The following is a 14572-nucleotide window of genomic DNA, read 5'->3' as shown; positions in this document are numbered from 1 at the left end:
ATTACACTAGCCTATTTGTATACAACAATATATGCACTATCAACACCTTTCAAGATTTTACATACTCATGCCTAATACTGTATACATACTAATATGACATACCATTCCATAATGAGTAGAAAATGCACTATGGAATCTCTGTACAAAATATGACACATTGCCAAAACATGACATACTACGCAAAAAACTCTGTAAAAAATATGACATACTAAGCCAAAATCTCTTTACAAAATGTGACATACTATGCCAAAATATCTTTACAAAATATGACATACTATGCCAAAATTTCTGTACAAAATAATAACTTTTCCAGTAGAAAATTACTGTTCAAATATTCTCAAAATCACTCCAAAAATGACACTACACATGCCAAAATATTATGACTTCATATACACAAGATTTGCCATAAATACTGAGTCCAATTGTAGATTAAAATGAAGCTAGGTATCCCATTTTATAGTTATTATTGGTTAAACACATCTTTTGTCAAAAATTGCATTACCAAGGATTTCTATGGCTAGTTCATTAAATATTTAGAATATGTACAGAAAGGATGGCCATCATTAGTCTTAGAAATTTAGTACATAAACAAATTTAGTACATAAACAAAATTTACATAAACAAATTTAGTACATAAACGAATTTAGTACAAAACAAATCTAGTACATAAACAAATTTAGTACAAAATAAATTTAGTCCAAAAAAAAATTTAGTACAAAACAAATTTAGAACATAAACAAATTTAGTACATAAACGAATTTAGTACATAAACAAATTTAGTACATAAACGAATTTAGTACATAAACAAATTTAGTACATAAACAAATTTAGTACATAAACAAATTTAGTGCATAAAAAAATTTTGAACATAAAATTTTTTTTTTGAGTTTTTAAAATTACAAAAGCGAAGTTTCATCTTATGTTTTTACGAAAACAATTTAAGACACAATATCAAAATTCAATAGCTCAAATTTGTACTAATATTATATCATTTTTGTACTTTCAGCGTTTAATGGAGATCTTGATTTCAATTACGTCTTAAATTTCATTTCGTACATGGCAAAAAATTATTTATTTCGTCGGGTACTGATTTGTTTTCAAACATTTTGGCCATTAAATACTGGTAAATTGAGGATAAATTTAATACAGAGCTTTTCTGTGCATTTTCATTAAGGCGATGCCATACGTAGTAATGCAAAATCATGTCTTTTTGGTTTGAAAATTTGGTCGCCTAGAAATGTTTCAGATGCTCTAATTAAATACTGCGAGTAGAATACATCTTGGCCTTTGAAATAATCAAGTATTTTTTAGATAAGTCTTTTGATAAGCCCAGAAAAAAATAATGTATAAGGCCTATGAAAACTGCTTTAAAGTTCAAAATCTCCTACTTACGAACCCATTTTCGGTTATGATTTTATTGTATAATGTGGCAAATTAAGTTATTTATAAAATGATCGAAAAAAATTAAATATTTATGCCTGAACATCCACAAAATAAAATAAAAGGCACTTTTTGGCCATGTTTTTTTCTTGCATAAATCAAAACAGGCGGATGGTGTTAAGCGGGAATTTAAACCTTATTGCCATCTACGTAAGGGTTGTTATTGATAGCGGCTCAATTTAAAATATTACATGACGTAGTGCATCGCCTTAATGTGTTTGTATTTTTTAAATACTGCGATTTGGAAAAAAGGGACGGGGGGGTTAGTAATGAATGACCGCTTAATATAATGAAAAAAAATGCAGAGTTGGGACGCAATGGGTTAGGTTACAAAACGATTTTAGATAATCTGCATATAAGAAATATTTTAACTAATTCATTTGAATATTTTAATATCAGAATAAAATATTATTTAATTTTTCAGTACAGTTTACATATTTTCTAAATAAAATGGACAAGTAGGTACTAAAAAGTGTAATGTTTGAAAATATTAGTTTATACATATATATATGTATCTAAAAACACTCTCAGTTTATATGAAAAATGATCTTTGAAAGGATCTCATAGGTTTTTTATTACATATAGATTTTAGTCACCAAGAACAACCGTTTCCAAAAAGGGTAATGTTAATTTATTTATTTTACATAATATCCAGACTTTCACTTTAAAATCTTTCATTGGAAAAATGACAATTTTCATCATCAATACAAATCCAGAAAGATCAATAATATTTATTATGGTGTTGTTTTACGATTATGTAGTATATTTACCTGTTTTTCTACAAAAGGGACAAGCGTTTTAAACAGTCTAAATTCACACAGTTCAATTAATTAGACACTAAGTTTATTAATTTAGAAGTAAGAAACTGTTAGTCTCTCTTAGCTTTTAAGGATTTTTCAACAGATAATAGAAACAAATAAAGATATGGCGTGGAAGCGTATTGATTGTTGCCGAGCTTCAACCAAACTGCACAGTATAGAAACAAAGGTGGGGTGACACTATGCGCAGATTGAAATGCAGTAGTGTGGGTGAATGATGTTGGCTACATGCATACCCATCTCCCTTGTTTCTATTATCTATGGTTTTGTAAAGTAAGCACACTTTGACATTTTATCTCAATTTTAACTATTCCGAAGCAGTAACTATGGCAATTTTTATATTGCATTTCTAAACATTCCAGTGCTGGCCGTTTAAGCGCGTTCTATCTGGCACGTTTTGATAAATGTATTTTAGTAAAACTTTGTAAATCACATTGTAGCATCCGTCAATTAGGTTAATTGTATATTAATGATGTACTATTCGTTCCGGTTGTCAATGTCATGTAAAATTAAAATATTGATAGAGTTGGCATTTTATTTCAATTTCACTATTCCAAAACAGTATTTTTATAACAATACTTTTACACTGAATTTTAAAATGTGTATTAATACCGTATCATTCTTTCTAGTTGTCAATTTCATATAAAATGTGGATATTGATATTGGGTTACTTCCGATTGTTCTTTTTCATAAAGGGCAGGACTATCCTGCCTATTTCCGAGGCGATTAGCCCTCACGAGAGGCGGCGAGCGCGGAGGGGCGGCGTGCCGGGGGGGAAGTTGGGCGGGGGCATGTCGGGGGAGGCGGGGAGGCCGTGGGCGGGCAGGGGAGGCCCGGGGGCGGCGCATCAGGGGAGTGCCGCCACGTAGTTCTCGGGCACTAGACCGGTTTTGCCGTTTAGCGTTCCCTCGAGCCAGCCGGGTTCGGCTGAAGATTTTACTGCAAATGGAAAAGATTGATTATAAGCGTGATTTATTCATTGATCATTGGGTCCTGAAAACAGTGGACTAGAAAATTTGTCAAAATTGTATATTACATAAGTGAATTCCCCAGAATAGCACAAAGTCGACTCCAAATGTGATTTAGATTCACCAACACTTGTACTACGAGTTTCCGGACACCTTGTTAATGTATATAGATACAATCAAATGAGGTTTTCCTGTAAATACATAAAGTAATGTAACTTTCGATTTCGGAAATATTTTTTGCCTTCACCAGTTATGGCGCGCACCAATTTCAAATATGCTTGTGCTGAACATCAAGCAATGCAAAACCCTTCTACTTATTGTTTATTTTGTTGACAAGCAAATATGGTTAATTTAAATATCCTATATAACCCATGAACAAAGTAATAAGTAATAAGCTGGATGACAGTGCCAGTAGGCATCTCTGGTACAAAACAGGTACAAATCTTACAATACAATGGGTAAAAATTTTGCAATGCCGATAAACATCTCCTTCACACAAGGGGTACAAATCTTGCATTGCCGATAAGCATCTCCGGCACACAACAGGTACAAATCTTGCATTGCCGATAAGCATCTCCGGCACACAACAGGTACAAATCTTGCATTGCCGATAAGCATCTCCGGCACACAACAGGTACAAATCTTGCAATGCTGATAAGCATCTTCGGCACACAACAGGTACAAATCTTGCATTGCCGATAAGCATCTCCGGCACACAACAGGTACAAATCTTGCATTGCCGATAAGCATCTCCGGCACACAACAGGTACAAATCTTGCATTGCCGATAAGCATCTCCGGCACACAACAGGTACAAATCTTGCATTGCCGATAAGCATCTCCGGCACACAACAGGTACAAATCTTGCATTGCCGATAAGCATCTCCGGCACACAACAGGTACAAATCTTGCAATGCTGATAAGCATCTTCGGCACACAGATTAGGGGCCAATCAAGTATTATGTATATATGTAAGCACTATAGGGGGCAGGGGGGTCTTTGCTTTGCTTATTTTTGATGACATGAGGGGGTGGGGAGGTCGAGATAGTGATTACGTCAGCACTGCTCAGCAGTAGTTATTTTTTTTTTACACATTGGCAACCCACACATTGTCTATGTTTGAAAACCCAATACATATTCGGGGATTCCCACAAATAATTAATACGTTTAGGTACTCGCTTAGAAGCGAATGGGGAAATTACCGCGCGCTACTCACTTGTCAAAATTTCTTCCATCAATCTATTGTTTCGTTTCAGTACGATTGACGATTTGACGTGTTGTAAGCAAATCAAAGCAAGTTAATATTTGTGTTACCTTTGATCCTCTTTCACTTATGAATCAATAAAAAAACAGAATACATTAACAGAAAAATGCATATAGGTACCAATTTTTACGTAAGCATGGGAGGGGGGGGGGGGGGGTAAGAGCTTTGCCTACTTTTGGAGACAAGGGGGAAGAGGGGGTAAATAATTGAAATAAATCTGCTTACGTAATACTTGAACAGCCCCTTACCCATTGAATGCTTGCCAACAGACTTTATGCTAAGTGTAATTCGATAGAAAACTTTTAATTCAGAAACGTAAATTGTACTCACCATTTGTAATTATTTGGTTTGGTTCGAAGGATAATTCTCCGTCATTTTCCCCAACACAGGCGTAAAGGGTTCTTACACGTCTGAAAATAACAAAAATATTCTGTTAGACTTTTTATCACAGTCTGTACCTACAGTTTAAAATGCGCCTCATTGCACTTTAACCCTTCAATATTGGCTTCGTGGATCACAGTTATACACCACATCCGCGTACAATGATAGCCGCCGACGGATCACATATGCGACAGCCACATTGATAAGGTTAACTAATTTTTTTACTAAAATGAGTTAACAATGCTTATCCGTAATAAAAAATAGGCTCTTAATTGTCCCAAAGAAATGTACATATCTCCCAATCAGATTATTTTTGTACATTACCGGTTATATTTATTTTCATTTTAGTTTTGAATTGATTCAAGTTTTTACAACTTAATATTTTAGTACATATTTACAATTCCCAATAGTACAAAAATTATTTTAATTAATCACATGCATTTCTCTGTAATAACTTATATATTTACACAGATATCTACAATATATAAATAATAACATAACTATACAATGGTAATAACACACCAGTTAGATTCACCACTAAAATGGGTCACCAATAAGGTCAGATTTATCGCATTCCAAGTTAAGTTATTTTTAGTCACCGACAATAACGATCTGCAAAAAGTTAGGTTAAGTTGGATCGATTAGTTCACCAGTTAGTTATGTTTTAGAGGAGATTCGACGAGAAGTCAATGTGATAGAGAACTACCGCAAAGTCATGACAGGTTGTGTTTTTACCCACCAATTTAACATAATACAGAACTAAAGTGAGGATTGGTTAGGTTTTTCACCACCAAGCAAAACAAAACTGTTGCAAATTCGGGATAAGATGAATTTTTAACGACTAAGGTGTAGCAATAAGTAACAGTAGTGGAGTGATTTGACCGACAAAAGCCAGAATTAGAATTTTTGTTATTATTAGCATTATCTACAAAAAAAATATACCAACAAATCAAGGGCTTAAAAGCTGTGTTTTTTTGTAGATACGTAATGTTATTTGACTTTACCACCTAGAATTATTTGCATGTTTTTTGTAGATAATGTTGTTTGACTCAAACCCCTAGGAGCCGGTTCCCTGCATTTGCAGTGTTGAAGAATATTGCCCATGCACTGCGTCGACCTTATACATTAGTTTTGTATTTGGATATTACCTCTACAAAGTTAGCTGGTCTGAGACAAAATAATAAAAATGTCAGTTAATCAAGTGTGGTATTGTCTACTTGTTGGCTTTAACAAAAAAAAAAAATTATTTATAGAAGTTTCTTGTCGTCCCTACGGGTTAAACCCTCGAATTGGCGTGCTTAATCTGCGGTGACCAGATAACTCATCAAAATGACAATTCAAAAAGTTATGAAAAGCGATGAAACAAAAACTAGGTTACATATCTAACTATTTAACATTGTTTTTGTTTCATCATTTTTCATAACTTTATACAACTTTTTATAGGTGTGTTGAATTGTCATTTTGAAGAGTTATCATGGAACCAAATCTACAAGTAATCTATAAGGTAATACGCAAGAACTTCATCTCTGGACTTACAGAGTTCACAGGTTCAAAATCTATCTATGTAGTGTCGATTATCAGGGAAAATGTGACAAATGTACATTCAATTGGTTAGTTAATCGAAGCTTTGGGTTCCAAACCAAGCATCACAGGTTCTATCCTTTGCCAAAATAACATTTAATGTACAAGTAACATTTTCTACTTGGAGTTTGCAGTAGCAGAAATTAAAATATTGTCAGGTTATTTCTTACCCGGGAATTTTTGTCTTGCCTTGCAAGTGAAGTGGAAGTACAGAGTACTAAAAAGGTGGATGTTCAAGACGACTTAACACCCAAAAATCTAACAACTAGATTTTTAACCCAAATATAAGCAGAGGATGATTCACCGGTTATTGGTTGGTTAGTCATGCAGTGTTGTTGGGGCTTACCTGATGGAAGGACTGGGGCTAGCGGCCCGATGCGGCTGGTTGCCGATGGACGCGGCCGGGCCAATCACCCTACTCACACGCCACGGACAATACAATGCCACCACATCAATGCCAATTCCACCAGCCGATACGTGCGGTTAACCCGTTAGTGAATGCAGCAAGGGATAAAACGTAAAAATTCTTTGTTATATTTGTGCGGTTATTAAGGGGTTAAACAAAAAATCTAAATCATAACCAAACAAATAATTTTCAGTTAATATTTTGTGTAGTTATTCAAGGTTAAAAAAAATGTATTACAAATCAAAACCAAAGAAATTATTCTCGGTTAATATTTAAGTACCCATTGTTTATTAAATTAGAATTAATTTGTATTAACAAAGGGATTAATTAGTTATAATGGACAAAATCGAGAAGAGTAGAGAAAGCAACCAGAAGAATTTTCTTCGTTTTTGGTTGATATTTTACAAAATCAGACATATACGGAGTGAATGAGAAAAAAAAAAAAAATTAAAAAAAACCTTTCGTGTAGAATCATAAAAGCTCGCTCCTGAAAGGTTATGGATTCAATGTTCCAAATTCAAACTAATACATATAAATGAATTAAATTAAAACTGGATATTAAAATTCATATAAGAATTGAAATAAAATTCGGTAAATATATAGAAAATGGCGACACGCTTTGTATGCACATTCATTTTAAAAACATTCTGTATATGTTAGATAAAAATGAGAAATAGGTATTTCAGTTTTTGAAAATGGAAAATAATGCATTTTAGTAATCATTTCTTTAAAAAAAAAAAAATTATTATCTGACATCTTGTCTTCACGTCATGTTTTGACATAATAATATAAAAATCGTTTTTTAAACAATTTTTTATTTATTTATTTCTTAATTTAACCAAAACTAAGAATTTAACAGCTTAGGTTCATATTTTGGGTTAAAAAAGAGAAAAAAAATACTGGTCATAAAACTTTCCTATCAATAATAATGGCCTCCAAGTAAACAATTGATGTTAATTAAAATGAATTGTTTTCCATTTCCGATAAATGAAATACTTATTTCTCATTTATATCTTACTACAACAAAGTGTTTTTCAACGTGTCCCTATTTTCTTGTGTACACTTACCTAAAATCCATTAATATTTAAAAGATTGATTTTAGAAAACCGCATAATTCAGATAAAATCAAAGATTACAAAACAAGACTTTGAGTCAACCTGCTAGGTAAGTCCTGCAATAGCAACATTTTCCACTACTGATTGTATTAGGAGGAATTCGAAATTGTCAGTTTATTCAAAACTGGGGAAATTGACATTCTTTAAAAAATCAATAAACCATTGTTTAATATTTGTTTTCCCCGATAACATAAAATGGAAATGGTTAATTAAAACAATTATTCATGCAATATGCTATACAAAATGTTCATTTTGACTGTGTACAAGTTTATACAAAAGTATGTGCAACCATCCCAAAACAGTGGTAATATATATATGTAATAACAAAACACGTCAAATCACCACAGGAAAAAACCAGTTAGCCGATAAGTATTCTTAAATGTTATTATCACTTCATAGACAATAATTGGAAAACATTGCATGCTTTGCTTTCCAAAAAAACCTTAATTTCTCCCATCCAAAAATGTCAAAATAGAGTGAAAATATGATATTACACGATTGACATAAAATCTCTTTGAAAATATATTTAATTATTGAAGACCTTATTAGATAATTTTAAAAAAGATAAGGTCGCATCTAGGACTTTAAGCCAGGACCCTCGCATTGCCGGGGCGCCGCTCTACCAACAGGGCTAGTGGGATCCTATTTCCTTCGGTCATATTTAACTGTATCATACTTAGAATAAGAACTACCAACATTTGCTTCATTTTCTTATTGCACATTTTTATAGGCTGCTATCTATATGAATGATCGCAAGATTCATTTCGAACTAAATACAATCTAGATAGTGTCTTGGATAAATATATCCTATTTTTTATTTTACATGTGCGACATCTATTGTCTTTTCTGCAAATTAAATATTACAATTTGAGGATTTACTCATTTTGATTTATTCCAAAAAATAAAAATAGATTTATTTTTTAAGGTTAGATTTTTTTTATTCTAAAACTGAAATTAAATTTTAAATGGTCACTTTTCTTAAAAACTTGACAATGTTATAAATCGCACAATTACGAGTCGATACTGCACAAAACACATACTGATTAAGTGTATTGGTACATATAATATATATACACTTCCACACAATACACACAATAGTGATGTCTTCGAAAAGCATCACTGAGAAACAGCATTTCGTCTTGCTTACTTTTGTTTTGACAAGATTTTTGGCATGCCGCCTTCTTCCCCTTGTCCTACTCGAGTTGGATTGATTTGAAAATTCCAAAAATTTATACAGTGTGTCCTTTTCATCGTATTAAAAACTAAACACAAATATATTACACCGAGACATTCTGTATATTGTCAAAATTACTAATTTCAGTTGTGTGTCAGTCTGTATTACTCCGGTTCAATGAACTCTATAACTCGGATTTGCTTTGAATTTAAGTCATTTTCAAAATTGGAAATGATTGTAATAAAGCGATAAAATGATAAAAGTACCTACCTATGATAAAATATTTTTTGAACTGATTTCTTTTGTGTAAATGTCTTTAGTACTTTAAAGTACTTACCTATAATAATATTATTTTATTACCATAATTTTTTTTTTTAAATGCGTATTTCTTTTGCTTAAACTTCTTAGGGCTAATCAAGGGCCTGAACTAAGAGCTAACATGCAATCATCAATCCCATAATTATAATATCCCATGATTTTTCAAGTACATAATTATACAAATATTATTAGTGGAATTAAATTAAAATACTTACACATTATGCTGCGGCTGCGGTCTGTAACTCGTAGCGTAGTGCACGTTCATGGAGTGATTCACGATCCGCCTGGTCTTGACGGGCGAACCGTGGTGCACGGGCGAACCGTGGCTGTTGTTGACCATGCCGTGGCTGTTGTTGCCCGCACTCATTGGGCTGTTGTTGAGGCTGGTGGCAAGGCTCATCTGGCTGTTGGCCAGACTCATCTGGTTGTTGCCCATACTCAGCTGGCCGTGACTGTTGTTGTGCTGACCGTGGCTGTTATTATCATTATTAGATTATTTATTATTTTACAGTTAAAAATTTTATCGTCTGTCAAGAAATTTAAAAAAAGGAACCAAATATTTTGATTACTGTGAGAACACCAATATTAACACACTTCAGGCGGGTATCTTTTGTAATAAAGGTCAAGGTACAAGGTAAAATTATTTTAATTTGTTTTAAATCGCTATATCTTCGAAAATAATGAAAATATTTAAAAAAAAATTTTAAGTAGAAATTTAATAATAATAACCTGTTACTGATGAGCGGGTTGGAGTGGTTGTTATGGTTCAACTGGCCCTGACTGTTGGTAAGTCCCATCTGGCTCTGGCCAAACTGGTTGTGTATCAGCTGGCCGTGGCTGTTGGCGTGGCTCAGCTGGCCATGGGCCGAGGAAGGGGTGGATATCTTATCACGGGAGGAGGTGGACGAGACTGATTCGTTGGAGCTGCTCGTGGAGTTTAATAAGCCGTCGCGGTGGAGATCCATATCTAGACAAAAAATTAATGTTAAAATATTACCGCAAACACAAACAACCTGTATGGAAAATGCTTACCGTTGATCTGCTTCCGAGGATGCGAGAAAATAGCGGAAGACAATTATGCCCCAGTGGAAACGCAGACAACAGAGGCAGACCGAGAAAGAAGTGGATAGACTGTGTGGAAGAGGATTGGAGCAGGACGAGAAGCTGGAAGCAAATGCTGAAGGACCACAGCCAGTGGAGAACATTTGTAGAGGAGGTTATGAGGTAAATATGCTTACTGTTGATCTGCTGCTGATGGTGTGAGGGCCTGTGTGTGGGGGAGTATCTGGCAGGGGGCGGGGGCTGGTACGCAGGGGGCCCGGCACGCTGAGGGGATCCGCCCCCACCACCTCCACCTCCCCCACCGCCCGCCACGGCCAGGGGACCGTCGTAGTAGGTCTTAATGACGGCCTGGAAGAGAAGCATTTCATTAGGTATTGTTTAGATAATGTATTGTAATCTTAAATAAATTTTATTTGCATTTCTCTCCCCGAAGAACACTGGGCTCAGAGACAAAGTTCTTACAATTCTGCCATGAAGCATATCATAGTAAGAATGTGAATGAATGACAAATGGGTTAAAAATTAAATTTTACCAAAAAAACACAATTATGAAAAAATGGGCTTTATGAAGAGATTTCCAAAAAGACAGTAAATGTGCAATGAAACATGTATATATACGGTTTCCGGAAACTCGTATTACAAGCAGGAAACCGGTGAATTCACATTGCCCATTTTTTTATATTTTTTCAGCCAGGCGTACGCTTCGGCGCGTTTTTAAATTACATTAAAGAGCTGATACTAACACCTAGTGAGTGAATTCAAATTCGACATAAAAAATTCCATCTTTGGGATTTCAACAAATCAAAAAAGTGTTGTCATAAAATCGATTACAAATAAGATATTCAATTTACCGCTTGTACAACAATTTTCCAGACACCGTGTATATTTATGTTGTACTTTTATTACTCCCATAAGGATTCCAGCCATAACTGCGACATATGAAACTACCAAGCAAGAAATGAAATTAGTTCACAGGTCACAAATCACACAAACGACTATATACTTGTCTTTAACGATTAAGTAAGTACTAAGTACTCGAGTAAGTACTGTCACAGGAGAAATGTAATAAGGTCAAATAATAATGTTGAATATCTAACAAAACAGCTATGCTTTCGCCATAAGCAAAAAGGAAGCTGGATTTTAAATGGTCACATTCTGATTTGCGAGACCTTTCACGTTCATCAACTTATTAAAATAAAAAAAAGTACATCAGAATAAAAACATTTAAGATTTTAAGCTGCCTTTTTGCTTATGATGGTAGTACAGCAATGAAATTATCAAAATTAAACATAATAAGGTAGATACCTACCTATCTAACCATTAGTATATTCATAACTTTAAATGCACCAAAAAAAATTAATTCGGAAATTAAAAGAAAAAAAAACTGAAAACTTGTTTTTTTATTAGTATTATAATTTTTTTTTGCTTTGACTGAGGATTGAACCTTCTTCCCCAGGGACTGGAGTCAACCGCGCTAACAACTGAGCCAAATCCCAATTGGATAGGACCCACATTTATTTTCATCCGATTTCAGAGAAATACGTATATGTCCGCGTGTTTATGCGTAATTGCCACCAAAAGTAGATAGAGTGCATTGTCATCGACAACGAGTCTATCCGCCGAGTTTCAGCTCGATCGAATATAGGGAAGTGTCTAAATTTCCACTTTCAAGATTTGCATTCAATTCACAAACACAAAATCATTCACGAACACGAAATCATTCACGAACACAAAATCATTCACGAACACGAAATCATACACGAACACTAAGGGCGGCTTGCACCATAAGTTAAATTTGATTTAAATATAATTTTAAACACATTATTTGATTTAAGTCGACTTGGCGTCTTGCACCACAAAATTTAAGTCGTTAAATGCGTTTAAAGAACTGTCAAAGTTAAATACCCAAAATGGGCTGTTTAACCGAGTTAAACGCGTTTAGCCCGACTCATAAAGCAGTACTGTCAAAAATTGTTTAGGTTATCCCTTAGATTTTTGATTGTGGTTAAAATCTATATCATTTTAATTTGTATTCACAATGAACATTTGGGATTTGTATTCTGACGATGATGAAGAAATTATAGAGTTTATAAGTAGACCGTTTATAGTCAGAGAAGTAAACACAAGAACAAATTTATTTGAAACACTCAGTGCCAAGAAGTTTCAAAGAAGATTTCGTCTCTGTAAAAAAACGACATCATAGTGCAAGAAATTAAACCTCAGTTAAAATTCAACACCAATAAAAACATCAGCGAGGTGCTCGTAACTTGAAGCTAACACTCCTTATCGAGGAGTACTTTGCAAGGTTGTAAACTTCTAATCATACCTACAGCATTCTTATAATACTTTAAAACAATATAATATGTAAAAGAAATAAAAAACAAAATTACTCGGATAATTGTTTTATTTTTAATTCCAACAACAGAAGCTCTTTTTGTCTTATTTCATCATTATGTCTATTTGCTTTAACTTTTTCTTCAAAATAAATGAACACACTATTAAACCACACACACAATCACAAAATATTTTGACACTTCAAGTAAAATGAAACATCGTAGCTGTTTTATTTACGCGTTAATGGCGGTAACCACGCGGTAACTGTTTTACCGACGCTTTAAACACGTTTAACTAAAATTGCCACCGAACTGCGTGGTGCAGGACGCAACTAAACGCATTTAAGTTAAATGTATTTAGGGTCTTAAATACGTTTAGTTAAATACAATTTAAGATAAAATTTGCGATAGTTGGTGCAAGTCGCCCTAAATCATTAGCGAACACAAAATCATTCACGAACACGAAATCATTCACGAACAAAAAATCATTCACGAACACGAAATCATACACGAACAAAATCATTCACGAACACAAAATCATTCACGAACACAAAATCGAAATCCAAACAGATGTATTTTAAAAGTCAGTGAGTTTTGATAAAAAAATCATATTGTTAACATAACAAAAGCTTGTAGGTGGTTTTTGGTTTTGTACCTTAACATTTACAATAAAATCCTTCCGTACCGGATACGGAAGTTCTTTTGTACTAAATTAATTCAAAAACAGGTGCCCACGCTTCATTGCACTGATTCAAATTGCTATTTAAATTATTTATTACGATTATTTATTGTTTTGGAAATATAAAAAAGGGGACACATAAATTTTTTAATTCATGTTTCGAATTTAGGCGATAATAATATATTATTGAAGAGATTTTTAGAGTATAAAATATTGTTTAATTTTATTTTTAATAAAGACAAACATTTTGAAAAAACCATAAACTTCTTATAAACAGCAATAATTTCACTTCGCTAATACAAAGACGCTATCCGCGTCTGTCTGTTTAGCTGTTTAGCGTCTGTCGTCTGCGCGCTTAGTTCTTATAAATTACGAAACGAATTTTGATAGGGTTTTCACTTAGAGATCATTTAGAGAATTTCTTCCGAAAGGTTTATATATATATATAAGATTCACCTCGACCTGGATGGGCGATAAGTTTGAAATTCCCGCTTAACACCAGCCTGCAATTCTACGTATACATTTTCGAACCGGAGCGCGAACCGAACCACGAATTATGGGAAAAAGAACGAAGCAACCGCAAACGACGCGAACGCAAATATATGTATAAGCAGCATTGTGCAAAAAAACATCGCCAAAATGCATTTTTTTATTTGATTTTGCACAAATATTATTCAAATGTTTGTAAGAACTTAATTTGCCAATAAAACCATATTCGAAAAGGTGTTCGTAAGTAGGATATTTTGTACTTCAAAGCATTTTTATAGTCGAGGGGAAAGGGTCTCGAATAGCAATACGAACGCCATGGGTTCAAATCCCGGAATGCGCATTTAAATTTTATTTAATAAATTTGTGTTATTTCACGATTTATGAATTGAAAAAAAATTACTTAGTATACTTGCGGCACATTCCAGAGTGGAAATACTCTCAGTATCGCCCTGGTACAAGACCACCATTTAGAATTGTGACGTTGCTTGAAATGGCTTTAGCCGTGTTTGGTGACCAGATCTGAATAGCCAGGTACTACCCCCTTCC

At 33.8% G+C, this 14572-nt stretch overlaps 1 protein-coding gene across 4 annotated transcripts in view; it reads right to left on the bottom strand.

Annotated features, from left to right (window-relative positions):
- Nucleotides 1-797: 797 nt before the first annotated feature.
- The window catches only part of Graf (GTPase regulator associated with FAK), a 398790-nt gene continuing 385015 nt past the window's right edge, over nucleotides 798-14572 (bottom strand). For all 4 annotated transcript variants that reach the window (XM_089644800.1, XM_089644801.1, XM_089644802.1 and 1 more), the window contains 5 exons: nucleotides 10703-10874; nucleotides 10194-10431; nucleotides 9680-9937; nucleotides 4820-4899; nucleotides 798-3197 (listed from right to left, as the gene is read on the bottom strand). In XM_089644800.1, the coding sequence (XP_089500926.1) occupies nucleotides 3106-3197; nucleotides 4820-4899; nucleotides 9680-9937; nucleotides 10194-10431; nucleotides 10703-10874 (840 nt within the window). In that variant the 3' untranslated portion in view covers nucleotides 798-3105. The remainder of the gene's footprint in view (nucleotides 3198-4819; nucleotides 4900-9679; nucleotides 9938-10193; nucleotides 10432-10702; nucleotides 10875-14572) is intronic.

Source organism: Hesperophylax consimilis, chromosome 21 (assembly GCF_061612785.1).
Source record: "Hesperophylax consimilis isolate HC1 chromosome 21, BYU_Hcon_1.0, whole genome shotgun sequence".
Taxonomy (NCBI): Eukaryota; Metazoa; Arthropoda; class Insecta; order Trichoptera; family Limnephilidae; genus Hesperophylax; species Hesperophylax consimilis.
This window is presented reverse-complemented; position numbering and strand designations above follow the sequence as displayed.